Source organism: Arvicola amphibius, chromosome 3 (genome assembly GCF_903992535.2).
Source record: "Arvicola amphibius chromosome 3, mArvAmp1.2, whole genome shotgun sequence".
Lineage (NCBI taxonomy): Eukaryota > Metazoa > Chordata > Mammalia > Rodentia > Cricetidae > Arvicola > Arvicola amphibius.
The window spans coordinates 181550676-181566047 of NC_052049.1; the positions used below are offsets into that span (position 1 = coordinate 181550676).

The following is a 15372-nucleotide window of genomic DNA, read 5'->3' on the forward strand; positions in this document are numbered from 1 at the left end:
TGTGGGAGGGCATGTGTGTAGGTGCCTGTGCATGAGAAGGCCCAAGGTATATGTCTGTATGTATGTGGAGGGGTACATATGTGTGAATGCCTATGCATGTGAAGGCCCCAGGGGGATGTCGGGAATCAACCTCCATCACTCATCCACCTTAAGCATGAGGCAGGGACTCCCAATCTAACCCAGACTTCCCAAAATGGCTAGTCTCAAATGGCTGATTCAGTAGAGGATTACAGAGAAAAGGATTCTCTATTCAGGCATAGCGGTTGGTACATGATTTTAATGCCAGCACTCCAGAATTAGAGGCAAGTGGATCTCTAAGATTTTCAGACCAGTCTGGCCTACATAGTGATCATGAAAAGCGACAGTGATGGCCATGATGAAAAGCACCATGGTGGCCATCATAAAGCTAGAAATAGAATTCCCATGTGGTCCATTAGTCTAGAAGGAACAAAACCAATATGTCTAGAGATATTCTGAGAACACTGCATGCCCATCTTCACTGCAACACTATGGACAATGGCCAACATACAGAAACTAAAATCTCTTGATGGATGAATGGATGAGCAAAATGTGAATGGGTGCATTTGTCTGTTGTGGGATGCCATCCTCTGAGCCTAACAGCCATCCCTACATTCAACAGAGAAGCTGTGATGACCTCAGAGGCCCTCAGGATGGAGCCTGTTGACTTCCCTCATAGAAGGAGGAAAGGAGGCAGTGGGAATGGTCCCTGGGCCCTCAGATGAGCTCTCGGTCACTTCTTTCTATAAGTCCTTCCACGCCAGCTGTTCAGGGTCCCAGTCTTTGGAGTCACTAAAGTCTATACTACATGTAAAGTGTGGAAGTGGAAGTATCCATCCTTGCACTTCAGGGGAAGTTATCATCCATGCTGGGGCAAGATTTGGCAATTACACTTCTGCTTTGGAGGTCACCTGTGATCCTGTAAGTACCCCCCCCCCATCATTCATGCTCTGTAAGTAAAGCAATAAACTCTCTCCTTTGCCAAGCTGGACCTTGGTAACATTATATTTAGTAGTCGATGCCTTTTCCTATCATCAGGAAAAGCTATGCAGCAATCTGCACACACACATACATGCTCAGGGTAGAACACAATTCTGCTATTAAAAATGAAATCCTCCCATCGTCAGTAGCATGAATGGTGCTGAAGTGAAATAAGGCAAGACACAGAGAGACACTGTTCATTTTTCTACCTGGAAACTAAAAAGTTAACTTCTCAGCAGCAGAGAACAGAATAGTAGATACCGGAGCTTGGGGAGGGCGTGGCAAGAGCAGCTCGGAGTACAGGAGTGCAGTCGATTGGGAAGGATAATGGCTAATGTTCTATAGCGCAGCAGAGGCACTAGGTTGACAAAAACTAATTTAATATTTCAAAACAGTAACTTAAGAGAGCTTTGGAAGTCTCCACACAATGAAGTGATAAGTGTTTGAGGTAAGTGACACACGAATTGTACCGATGACGGTGACACATGTACATATATGTTATATTGTGATCTAACTGTCACATTGTGCCCAAAGCATCATATTGCTCCCCAAATATATGTAATTCTTATGTCTATTAAAATATTTTAAGGTCGTGCTAGGGAGATGGGTGAGTGGGTAAATGCTTGCCCTGCAAGCATGAGGACCTGAGCTTGGATCTACACCAAAGCTAGGTGTGAAGGTGTGCATCTATGACCCCAGCATGGGGGGCACAGGTTGGATCTACACAAAAGCTAGATGTGTATCTATGACCCCAGTATGGGGGGCACAAGTTGGATCTACACAAAAGCTAAGTGTGGAGGTATGTATCTATGACCCCAGTATGGGAGGTGGTGCACATGTTGGATCTACACAAAAGCTAGGTGTGCATCTACATACAACCCTAGCAAGAGGGGGGGGGGGGAAGAGGATTCCTTGAACTTGTGGGCTGGCAAACCTTGCTGAAACAGTGAACCCCAAATTCAATAGCAGAGACCCTGTCTTAAAAATAAGGTAGGAAGTGACAGAGGAAGACACCAAACATTAACTTCCAGCCTCCAAGTGCACACACACAATGTATCCCCACATACACACATGGACATATCACATATTAAGCATATTTTCTAGAAAATATTGAAGTGTCTGTAGACATGTTTAGGGCAAAGGCATCTCATTTTCTTTACAACTGAAGAGTTTTTCCACTGATTCCCCCTCTAGTCTATTACCCAACTGAATCAAATAAAGGTTCTTTTGTTTATTTTAGGCCAAAATGACTGCTCTGAGTCCTGTTACCTTAGTGAGCATGAAGTTAGCAAGGCCCTCTCTGGTTCCACCTGCCTGGGTGAGTCCCCCTAGTACTTCTTTTAACCTAAGATCTTATTTTTATTGACGTGTGTGTGTATGTGCACATGGGTGTAGGTGATTCAGAGGCCAAAAGAAGGCATCTAATCCCCCAGAGCTGTAATTACAGATGGTTATGAGACACCAGGCCTGGGTACCGGGAACAGACCTCCAGTCCTCTGGAACAGAAGCTAACTTCTGGGTCAGCATTCCAGTGACCACCGCTGCCCATATCCACTAACATCTTAGCGTTCCCGAGGCCCTGTGATGCTGCAGATGGAGGAGACACGGGGCTGGCTCGTCTGTCTGCTCCATTCAGAAGCGATGCTGGAGGCACACCGCTAGTCTGGCCCATTCAGAAGCAGGCTCCTTATGAGGGAGGCACGGGTAAGGAAGGCATGTTAGTTGGAGTTTTCTAGGAAAGCTAGCCCTGCACTGCAGATCAGAAGGGCCACTGACTAGTCCACCAGATGGAACTGGCGGTTGAGTTAGAATCCTGCAGACACAGAGTGAAACCTATCTCGGGCTATCTTTACTCCCCTTTACTTGCTGGTTTTCACCAACCTCAGGATCCAACTTAACATCCTTGAAGGACCAGGTGAAACCTTTTGAATGAGCTAAGCAACTAGCATACCCCTGGTTTCCACCAGGCTAGAAGCTAAGAATAACATCAGATAGGGTGTGAAATCACCCGGGGGAGAGATTCTCTGCTGTGTCAGAACCACCCTGCCTGGTGCCCCCCAACAATGCATTTACTAATTGTCTCGATATTCAGCTGCCTTTTGTGTTATAGCTATAAAAAGCTGATGTAACCATTTCCACCGTGAGCATATTCTCCAGGCTCACCTGAATCTGTTTCCGGACCACTCCCACTCCTAATTGCCTCAGAACACTCATTCCCTTTGGTGCAAGAGATGCTGGTTTGGGAAGTTTGGATTTGCTTGTTTTGTTTGTTTGTTTGTTTGTTTGTTTTGGCAACATATTCAGGAGGCATCTGGAAAGAAGGGGTTTCAACTGAGGAATTACCTTCACCAGACTGGCCTAACGCATTCCTTCATGGCTTCTGCTTCTGTTCCTGCCTTGAAGTTCCTGCGATGGGTTCCGGCCTTGGCTGCCCTCAATGATGAATTAGCAATGAGAAATGAAGCCAAATGAACCCTCTGCTCCCCACATTGCTTTGGTCATGGTCTTTGTCACGGAAATAGAAATCTGACTACGATAGCTGTGTTTTACACAGACGAGCTCTGTAGAAAGTGCTGGGGACTCCAAAGTCTTGACAATAACCCTGAGATGCCATCACAGCACTAATCCAAAAGCTTGGTGTGGCCTTCCAACAGAAGACCATGCAGCCCTGGGCAAGCTTTCTGTGGCCCAGAGCGTGATTACTCAGTCACTGATCTGAGAGGCCCTGCCGCCCTTCCACTCTTATTTAGCAGCTTCCTGCTGTGCTCCTGAGTCAGAACAGGAACAGAGCACCTAATTTGTAATATTATCCAGCAACATAAGGGCTGTGGTTAGCTTTGATTAGAAATCCTAGACTCAGCACGCTCCCTTTGACTGGGGAAGGTGTGGGGGGAGAAAAGAGAGATGGAAAGAGGCACATATTAAAACAAAGCAAGCCTATCCAGTGTGCCTGTGGTGTGGTACCCAGATATCTGGATGCTCTGTTCACAGGGAAACACAGCTGTAGAACCCAGATGCCAGAATAGACCTGAAGCCCTGAAGCCAGACAACACTCCTTTAATTCCAGCATCAGGGAAGCAAAGACAGAAGGACCCCTGGGACTCAGTGTGCAGCCTAACCTCCTTGGTGAGTTCTGGGCCATCAAGAGACCTTGTCTCAAAAAGGCTGGGCTGGGAGGTGGCTCAGTGGATAAAGTGCTAGTCACACAAGCTTAACGACCAGAGTTCAGAGCACTCATGCACTTGTAAAAGCTGGGTAGGTCTGGTGCCCACCTGGAATCCTGGCACCTGAGAGGCGGAACAAAGGGGAGGGGTCAAGAATTCAAGGTCATTTTCTGCTATCTAGGGAATTCTAAAATGTCTGGGATACCTAAGACTTTATCTAGATAGGATGGTAGGAAGAGAGGGAGGGGGTAAGAAACAGACAAATAAACACAACCAAGAGATAAGTAGACAGCGAGCGCCTTTGGCCCTGGCCAATTCAGGCAGAGCAGGTGTCTTGTGAGGGGCCTGGCGAGATGCCCCAGCAGGTAAAGGGCTTGTTGCACTCAAAGCATGAGGAACAGGGTTTGGATTCCCTGAACCCACACAAAAGCCCGCTGGTGTGGATGTGCAAACCCTCGGGGAATCCCAGTACTCTAGCTGCAGACACAGGAATGCTAGAGTAAGATGATGAACTACATGAGCTCAAAGGTGAGCGCTGAGTTCAGGGAGCGTCTGCCTCCACGTACAAAGTAGAAGGCGACAGAGAAAGGCAAGCAGTGTCAACCTTGGGCCTCTGTGTACTCGTGCACACACATGTACCCACACATGTGGAGATACCATAAACACGTGCACACAGACACCACAGGCACACATATTAAAAACGAAATAGATAAATGTCTTGCAAAGTTGGCATGCCGTCTCCCAGTCACAGGGCAGCTGCACCTGAAAGCATCTTCCTTTCCTACACCTCAGACTGCATGTCCATCCTGGCACCCGCCATGTCTTGCCTGACGTATGGCTGTCACCTGGCACCCTCTTCTACTCTGTATTCTGAATTTAGATGAGTACCGGGTAGGTTCTCAGATCTTGCAGCTACACAGATCTTCAGAGATGGGAAGAGAGATGTTTCGAGACAGAGTTTCTCTGTGGCTTTGGAGCCTGTCCTGGAACTAGCTCTTGTAGACCAGGCTGTCCTCGAACTCACAGAGATCCGTCTGCCTCTGCCTCCCGAGTGCTGGGATTAAAGGTGTGCGCCACCACCGCCCGGCGCACCCCGTTTTTAAGGCTTTCTCATCCCCCTTTTCCTTGGCCAATGCGGAAGGTACTGAAACCACCAGGCAATGCGTGGGGCCTGGCTGCAGAGGTGATAGCTTTTGCAGCAAACAAAACCACCAGCTTTTTAACATGTCCAGGCATGCGTAGCCTTCTGACATGCTGTCATCTGAAAGCTCACGCTGGAGAACCACATGACCAATCACACACAAAATGAAATAATCAACAAAACGCAGGCGCACACTATACAAAGTCTGAAGTAAGTGTATGACATTTCTTTGGTCTGAATTCATAGCCATCCTACAGGCTGTGGGTTGGGGATGCCTGGTTGGCTTTCTGACTAGATGGCAAGGTCTCTCTGTAATCTGTCCCTTCTTCTGAAGGGTCCGGCATGCAGCAGGTAGACAGGTGGAAAAGGCCAGCCAAACTGTCTGTCTGTCTGTCTGTCTGTCTGTCCGTCCGTCCATCCATCCATCCATCCATCCACCCATCCAACTAGAGGTTGGGGCATCTGGAGGTTGAATAACACAGGCACATCATGCCCTCAGAAACTGAGTGCACCCAACACTCACTTTTTAAAGGATTTGTGTCAAGGCCATGGCTACTGATTGTGAGTGGAAGTCAGCAAACACAAGAGGGGAAAAAACTTAAAATTCTAAAACAAGAGCTCCAGCAGGAACTCAGTGCCAAAGGACACAAGAGAACTTACTGGGAGTCGCAGAGAGGGTCTTTCTGGACTATGGAGCTGCTTATTCACTGCACATGTCTATCAGGCTCCCGCAACTGGGCTTTTTAAATGGTGTTTATTTTTATAGAAAGAAAAGAATGAGAGGAATGTTTTGAAACATCTCGATGCCAAGAGTAATGGTGCCTAATCTTGGCACTCAGGAGGCTGAAGCAGGAGGAGTCCAAATTTGAGGCCAACCTGGGTTGTACATAGTGAATTGCAGGCTGATTAGACCAGCATGGTGACTATCTAAAGATAAGTAAATAAATAGATATACAGAGTAATCAGTTCATTAATTCAGTAATCTCAGTAGCATATTTGGCTATACTCCTTGTCTATCCATAGTTCCATATAGAACAATTTTTTCAGCCAGCCAGCCCAGCATAATCATGCTGATCACAAAGCAAGGTGGATGGCTGCTGAAGCATGATGTTCAAGGTTGGCTTCTGTCAATCACATACATGTGACACACATGCATACATACCGTGCATGAACTCACACATCTATGCACACACAGAGAGAAAATAAATTTTAAATAATAATAACAATTCACATTTCTAACAAATCTTCAGTTGCTGCTGCTGCTGCCACCACCCTGAGAAGAGACCTGGAAAACCACTGCTCTGGGAAAAAGAAACTATTCGCCAACACTGGATACCAAGATAAACCCTGGGGAAACAAATGGGAGAAGGGCAAGCACGGACCCCACTGCTTCCCAAGGACCTCTGTCCTCCAGGGAAATGGGTACATGTCCTCCGAGCATGCTCCAGAGCCCTGCAGAGCAGGGCGCCCCAGAGGACTGCAGCCAGACAGGACAGCTCACCTTCTGAAAAGATGATGTGGTCATTGCACTCCTCCACGTTGCAGGCACACATGAAGAAAGTCTCACCGGCCCTTTTCTTCTCCTTCATGATGCACTTGGGCGAAGTAGCGTCTTCTACGGCAAACCCATGGTAGGTGAGCTTGGGGTCATGGCACACCGTCTCCAGTGTAATGTTCTCATCATTCTTCCTCCTGGGATGCAGAGGTTCAACGAGGGGAAGAGAGAGGGGCAGAGAGATGGGAGAATGAATGAATGAATGAATGAATGAATGAATAGGCTCTGGATAGAACAGCCAAGTGTGTCCTTTCTTCAGGAAGTAGTTCCCACTTCCTGCTCCCCAACATCCTTAAGTTCTCCCATACTCCCCTGCATCAACTTCGCCCACCTCCCTTCATCTTTTGCTCAGCTCAGAGCTTACTTAGGATTAGAAGTGAAACTGCTCTCCTTGGGGGATCTCTGCCCGAAAACTCAGGCATCAGCCTTACTGGAATCTTTATATGGAAAAAATGTGGGAAAGAGGGTTCCTGCGGACCTGCGTCATTTCAAATCTCCCATTCCTGGGGCACTACAGCCTCACACTGTGTGTCTAACCAGAGAGTTCTTAAAAAGGCTGCCTAGGGACGTAGTGGTAGAACCTTTTGTCTTTGCTATGCATGTGTGTGTTCATATATTTGTACCTGTGTACATGAGCATGTGGGGGGCAGAGTTCAACCTCAACCACTGTTCTTCAGGAGATGTCCAGCTTGATTACTAAGGGCATCTCTCTGGCCTGGAACTGGACAATTCAGCTAGGCTGGCTGGCCAGCAAGTCCCAGGAGTGCTCTTGTCTCTGCCTCCAGAGGACGGGGATTACAGGCGTATGTCACCACATCCGGCTGTTTCTGGGGATCAAACTTAGGTCCTCACGCCTGTACAGCAAGTGCTTTAAAAATTAAGCCGTCTCTAAAGCCTGTTTGTTCTGCTTGCTGGTCACAGGTCACTTTGGTCACAAAACAAATCCAGGTGGTCCTGCTTGCTGGTCAAAAATCACTCTGTGTGTGTGGAGGTGGGGGGGGGGCACAACAGCTGGTTCCCAAAACAACAGGGGGAAGAATGATCCTAATTAAAGAAATTTAAGTTTCTGAATTTGAGAAAGGGGTGGGGGGGAAACAAATGATTAACACAGTAGAGAGAAGGACACAGTGTTCTACATTTCCAGAACAGAAAAATAGGAACAGTTTATGCTGTTAGAAGTGGATTATCTCGTTGCCACCCACATGTTTGGAGACTAATTTGGCCTAGAGATCAAAAGATAAATGGCATGGTATATATTTGGGGAAATGCCCAGGTGATTGGCTCTGCATGGACATTATATTTGTTTAAATACTAATTTATTTATTTTAATTTTATGTGCACCATGTGTGTGCTTAGTGCCAGAGGAGGCCAGAAGAGGGCATCTGATCTCTTATGACGGGCATTAGAGGAGGTTATGGGTTGTCATGCGGGTGCTAGGAAGTGAACTGAGCCACCTGGGGGTTAAATGTTCAAATGTCAGAGCCTCTGAGGGGCATTTCACATTGAAACCATAATAAAAAGTATTCTGGCAGGGCAGTGGGGGGGCACACGTCATTAATCCCAGCACTCTGAAGACAGAGACAGATAGTTCTCTGAGTTCAAGGCCAGCCTGGTCTACAGAACGAGTTCCAGGACAGGCTCCAAAGCTACAGAGAAACCCTGTCTCGAAAACAAACAAACAAACAAAAAGAAGTATTCTGGCAATCAGATTTAATAACTGGCAGAGGGGGGACATGAATATCGTATCTGTATTCAAGGGACACAAACAGTGACTGTTGCCATGAGCATGCGTGACTAACAAGGACGGAAAACGAAGTGTCATGATTTGAATGTGGCACGTGCCCCATAGGCTCAGGCGTATGAACTTGATTTCCAGCTGGTTCATTCTCTGCTCCCTAAATGCTGCCACCATGTGACCGTCAGCCATGTCTTCTCTGCCATCATGGGCCATCCCGCCCTGCTGGCCAGGACAAACCCTTCTTCCTGGAACAGCGCCCCCCCCCCCCCCCCCGTGTGAGGTGACAGGGAAAGCAAGGCCCCCTTCCTCAAAGGCCCGCTTACCACACAGCCACGCAGACTTCCTGCGGCTGCTCACAGATGGACGTGATGCTGCAGTTGCTCATGCAGGACTTCTGCTTGTCACAAGTGGACAACCTCACATCGCAAAACTTGCACAGTTGCGAAAGCCTGACGGCCCCGCCGTTATCGCTGGTCATCATGCCACTGTTAACTGAGGAGAGAGAAAGGAAGGGCAAAGGGTTATCGAACGCCACACATGCACCCGGTGGCCTGAGTTAGACCCCAGGGTCCCGTGTGAGAAAGAGTGAAGCAACTCCTGAATGGTGTCCTCTGACCCCCACACATATCACATGGTGTGTGCCTGCACCCTCCAGAACAAATAAGTCAACGAAAGAATGTGGGGGAGGGTAATAAAGAAAAGAAACCCCTAATCAGATTAGAATTCCAGGATTCACACAAGGAGTAATGTGTGGTGTGTTGCATGGGAGAGGTGATGGGGATGCGGAGCAACTTCTGGGCTTTATCCACGACGGGCATACGGCGTGCTTTCTACAAAAGCCTTATCAATAAAGACACAGATTGACCCACTGTCCTGAATGCTCCAAGTTCTCCTGGAGAAAACCTGGTCTATTGGGGCTGGATATGTGGCTCAGTTCCTAGAGTATTTGCCCAACTATCAGGAAACTCCGAGCTCCATCCTCAGCACTGTGTAAGCTGGACATAGTGGTGCCACCTGGGATCCGAGCACATAGGAAATAGAGGATGGAAGGGCAAGGGTTCAAGGTTATCCTCAGCTGTAAAGAGAGGTTGGAGCCAGTCCAGGCTACATGAGACCCTGTCTAAAATAACTAACTAAATAAATAAAGCAGACAGGGAAAGGGGAACAAAATGGAGGTGGGCACGTAAGATGGCGGCATTGGAAAAGAGCCATCACCCAAGTGGGCACAGAGTGGCAAAAACAGACACTAAGGGTTGAGCTGCTGTGCTCCTATCCTGCCATATCCTCCAATGTGAGGAACAAGGGGTGAGGGAGCCGGGGTGACTGCAGTGTGGGGGATGTGGTCAGAGAGGTGGCAGGTAGGCTCCGTCTTCCTAGAAGCAGCGGTACAGAAACAGAGGGCGGTGGTGGAGCCATCCCTTGTGCAAAGGCTCTGACAGTTCTCCCAGGTGTATGCTGGGAACAAGATGGCCAGCTGTTTGTCTTTCCCAGATTCACACTCCCCGGACCTGGCCCACTTTCTCTCATGTTCTACCACTGCCTTTTACCCCTTCTCCACTGCCTCTGTGTGGAAAACTGATTATACTTCAAGAACCTGCTTGTAGCCTGACCACATCCCCTCACACTGCTGACCTTTCCCCCTTATTTCTCATGCTGGAGGGTATGGCAGCCTCTAGGAACACATTCGTTTAATTTTTAGTGTCTATTTCTATCACCGTTGTCACTCTTTCTGGTCTCTGATTAAATGACACCCTTCATTCTAAAATGACCAGCTAGTAACTACCACAGGATTCTGTTTGCTTATTGGCCAAGCTCTTGGGTCACATATTTCCCTATAACCTATTCACCAACATGGAAGTTCCAAGAGCCCCAGTCTGCTTTGTTTAAACGCTGCATCTCTGGTATGTCACAGAGTACCTGTCATATAGACAGCATCTGTATTAGTTCCCTTTCTCATTGCTGGCCAAATACCTGGCAAGTAGCAACTTAAAGAAGGAAGGGTTTATTTTGGCTCATAGTTTGAGGGGCTAGTCCACCACAGTGAGGAAGGCATAGGGACAGGCACGGGAGGCAGCTGGTCACATCTGTATGCAGTCAGTAGGCAGAGAGGAAAGGAGCTCATTAAAGATGTGGTTTGGAGTTGATGGAGTAAGTCAAAGCTGGTATGGATCCAACCAAAGAGAGGGACATCAACTCATGTTCTCTTGCACTAAGATTAGACACGGATTGCTAGTGGCTGCAGAAGAAATGCTGGCCTGGAGGAAACGGGGAGGGACTTCTCCAAGAGGTCCCTTGGGAGAGGCCTGAGAAGGGCGCCATGTACTCTCCTTGTGCTAGTTTTTCCTGCCCAGAGGATACCAGCTTTGGTTCCTCCCAGTCACTCTTCTTGGTGCACACTTTGGATTTCTGTCCTCAGCGGTTCACCCTGTGACCTTCTTTGTTGTTTGGGCACAACACCTGCTTCCTGGGTCTCTAAAAATACAAGCTTATATATTTAAGATCTGCTTTCTTGTGGTGACAGTAAACACAGAAGGAAAAAAAAAGCAAGCCCATTCATCCCTTTCAGGCCTCTAGTTCATTTCAGGAAGTGTATTTTTAGGTAAGAAACTATTTTGAAATCCTCAATGTCTCCCAGACTGTTCTGCTTAGCTAAAAATATAGGCATCAAGGGGCCCTGGGCCTTGTTTAAATTTGGTACCAACACAACAATGGATATACTTTTCCAGCAATAGTTGTGTTTGGATCCTTTTGTGGAACAATGCTTTCGATCACTTAGATTTTCCTATAAGATAACAAAATAAAGAAGTACAGGACTGTACTTTCTACAGTCACGTTCTTTTCTTGGTTTTGGTTCTGTCCTAAATGGTACATTATTTGCTGGTTGGGGTCTCTGGTGATCTCCTCAACCGACAGCCAAGTCTTTAGAATTTAGCCTGGCATTTGAAGATCTTAGGGCGGCTATCAGCTTTGCCTTTCTAGACAGTGCAGTATCAACACCTGAGCAACTGGAGAAATAGCGAAGCCTTGGGTGGCTTTCACATGTCCTGGCTGAATGGTTCACATAGCCTGAGTGTTGGGTTTTGGTATTTTAGTGTTTTGTTTTTTTCTTGGAGATATATTGTTTTTATGTATTAAGTGTGATGGGCTGAATGAGACTGGCCCCCCACAGGCTCATAGATTTGAATACTTGGTCCCCAGTGGGTAAAACTGGTGAGGATTAGGAAGCTCAGTCCAGACTGGAGGAACTGGAGGCAGTGGGGGTTTCTCTGCCTCCTACATGTGGCTCAAGATGTGAGCTCTCATAAGCCCTTGGTTATATAGGGACATCAAGACCAGCATAGGCTACACTCGACCCTATCTCGAAACCAAACCAAAAGCAAAAGCTACAGTTACGCAATGGATGCGGTGCTGAAGGACAGCTTCTCGACAATGCTGGGAAGAAGTTCCCCTGCGGAAAGCAGCCTGCAAAGACAGGGTTCGCGCGTCTCCTTTCCCATACTGACCAGTTCTTGTCTAGCAAAAGCCTAGACGTGGGAGGGAAGTGACAAAAGGCAGCAGTGACACGTAGCATGCAAAGCATGATGATGGCAGCAGCCACCAAACAGATGTGTTGACAACGGTAAGTGCCTGGAAAGGTCTGGTGCCTGGAACACATACCCAACAGGGAAGAAACAGAAGGGGCCATCCAAAAAAAAAAAAAAATACAGAAAAGAAAGGAAGAAAGAAGGAAGGGAGAGAGCGAAGGAAAATGGGCAGGGGAGGGGAAGAGAGAGGAGGGCAGAAAAGGGGAGGGAGGGGGGATAGAAGGGAAGGGAATGGGAGGGACACTAGGGCAGCAAGTCCCATTGCCCCTGATGCTGCCTACAGCAGCCTGAGCTGACCAGGGCCTAGACATGCATACACAGATGCAGCAGGCATGTTGCCCTCCAAGGAGCTCCAAGGGGAAGTCTTTCCATTGAATTTGGAGGGAAGGCAAACAGCACCCCACACCTCACACTTGGAAGCATGGGTATTTAAGGAGGAAGGCAGTGTGTAAAGGGAATGTGTGCTTGCTCAGTGCACCGTGTGCATTACGAAATAGGCTAGAGTTACAGCACACCATCTCAATATCTGACTGGGGACATGCTTTTTATTTTATTTTATTATTTTATTTTTCCACCATTACAGGAAAATAAAAGTTACCATTGTTAAGGTTTACTCAGGATATTTTCTTTCCTCTTCCTTCTCCTTAACTAGCTCCTTGGCTTCCTTTTTGTAAACTTTACTTGGGGCATGTCTGGTACAATTTACCCTCACCCAGTAACCCTATTATAGCTGATAAAGGACACGCCCACTTTAACAGTTCCATCAGTCTTCCCTCCCCCTGGAAGTCTATAAGCCTTCTTTCTTTTCTTTAGGTCAACATCCTCTTTCCTTTATGTGACAGCAGCCCTCTGGGCCTTTGTGAAACTGTCCTTAGACAAATGCGGTCAGACTACAACACTATTCGTCTCTGTGTTAGTCTCAAGTCCTTCTGATAAAAGCTTCATGAATTCACTGTAGGACAGGGAGCAGAGACACACCAGCTTTTGTTCATGGTTTCAAGAGGTTCACAGACGCCCTGGCAGTCTTAAGCAACAAGTGAAGAATCCCAAGCCACCCTCTGTGTTCTCAAGAATCCCTGAAGGTCTGGTAAACTCATGAGGATAGGTGAAACCATACTGCTCACCCCACTCCATAGGAAGAAATGATGCCACCAGGCTTGCAGCATCAAGCAGGAATTTCTTAGATTTAATCTGTGATGTGTCAGGGGCCAAACGGACGGTAATGCAAGAAAATGCATCTAGATAAACCGCTCAGAATGAAGATATAATTCTAAACACCCACAAGAAACTTCTGGCCCAAGGAGATCCTGACTTCAGTCCCCAGACCCCATGTAAAAACACAAAACAAAACTACAACAACAACAACAACAAATGGGGCACGATGGCATAGAGCTGTCATGCTGTTGCTGGGAAGACAGTGACAATTGGTATCCTGAAGCTCATGGGCCAACCAACTTAGCCTAGCTAGTGAAATTCAGAAAGGTGAGAGACCTCGCTTCAAAAACAGAAGTGAAATGAGCCTGAATAAGAGCAGCCAAGGTTATCTTCTGGTCTACACACACACACACACACACACACACACACACACATATACACACATACACACACACACACACTACATGTGTATATCTGCAAATGCCTGTGTACCTCCTATATACACACACTAAAAACCACCACCAAGACAACCTCTAACCAAAATTCAAGATGCCTTCCAATCAGCTGAATTGGTCTCCGTGTGTTTGGTTAAAGTCTACTATTAAGGCAACATTTTAATTGCTACAGATCCTCTATTAGCAGCTGGCTTTCCTTAGGGAGTTTCCTACCCTTAGCAGGCAAACTAATGATTCAAAATGTTCTCAAAAAAGACGTCCCAGTAAGAGGGCCTCTCACCTAGAAAGTGTCACTCTGGCCTGCGAACAGGGACAGCTGTCCCAGCATGTGACAGACTCACGCGGTCAATCACATTTCACTTCCCTTCCAACAAGCCTTTGAGTAACAGCAAACCCTTCACCCTGGGTCACACCGTCATTCTCTCGCTGTTCCCCACACTCACTGCCTGCAGCAGAGGCACTAAGTTCTGACCTTGAAGGCAGCCATTGACTTCTAGAATAATTCTATTGTCTAAGGCTCTATGAGGAGCAGCCTAAGAAGAAGTCATATTTTTAGTGGGGATTAAGACATTTTGGTCCATGTCTTTGAAATGGTGTCTACCAGTGGCCTGGAAAGTTAGGGGAAGTCAGGATTTCACCAAGAGCACTTAACATTTTGCCAGATGCGTGTTCAAGTCATTGAACTTGGTTCTTCATATTTATTACTATTGTGCATGTGAGGTGTGGAGACAGCAAGCATGCCCCAGCATGGACACAGGCTAACTAACTTTGCAGAGTTGTTTCTCTCTTCCAGCTCTTCACGGGTCTCAGGGATGCAGCTAGGATCTTCAGGCTTGCACAACGACTTCTAGCCGATGATCCAGTTCACCATTATTCATTCGTATGACTCTGAATTCATGCACTCCCCTATGACGGACCAGGTATGGGGAGAACCTGATAGAGCTCATTTACTCCATAGCCACCTGTGATGTCTGGGTTGGTGCTGTAGATTTCGTAATGTCATCGCCAGTGATGCAGTAAAAGAAAGGAGAAGCAGCTCAAAGAATAGCTCGCAGCAGGCCGTGACTAGAGCTTGCTATGCTTTGCAACTGCTTGTCAAATATTAATATGCATGGGAAGCCCTCAAGGGAAACATTGAATCTGCAGCTGTGGGGAGTGCACTGGATCCCGGGGCTGGAGGAGCTGGTGCAGCAGACCTTTGTAGGGTAGACCGGAAGTATAGAAACCAGACAGGAGCTCGTGCTCAGGTGTCCAGGCAGAAGAATTCTTCCCCAGGAAACCTCAGTGTTCACTTTTTTAGTCTATAACCGACTCACGTGATTGATGGCACCCTGCCTGAGTTAAAACCACCTGAGGACAGCTGCCAATCACAGATTCAAAATGCCTTCATGACAACGCCAAGACTAAGGCTTCATTTAAAGGCTGAGTGGTAACTAGAGAGACCATAGCTCAGTCATTAAAGGGCTTGGCTAGCAAGGACGAGGGCTTAGATTTAATCCCAGACTCCATGATTTAAACAAAACAAAACAAAACAAAAACAAGAAAGAAAGAAAAGAGGTGGGCATGGCAGTGCACTGGGGA

At 47.2% G+C, this 15372-nt stretch overlaps 1 protein-coding gene across 2 annotated transcripts in view; it reads right to left on the reverse strand.

Moving 5' to 3' along the window:
- Window positions 1–15372, reverse strand: part of Tgfbr2 (transforming growth factor beta receptor 2) — an 88522-nt gene that overhangs the window by 35067 nt on the left and 38083 nt on the right. For both annotated transcript variants that reach the window (XM_038323933.1, XM_038323932.1), the window contains 2 exons: window positions 8921–9089; window positions 6806–6996 (listed from right to left, as the gene is read on the reverse strand). In XM_038323933.1, coding sequence (XP_038179861.1) covers window positions 6806–6996; window positions 8921–9089 — 360 coding nt within the window. The remainder of the gene's footprint in view (window positions 1–6805; window positions 6997–8920; window positions 9090–15372) is intronic.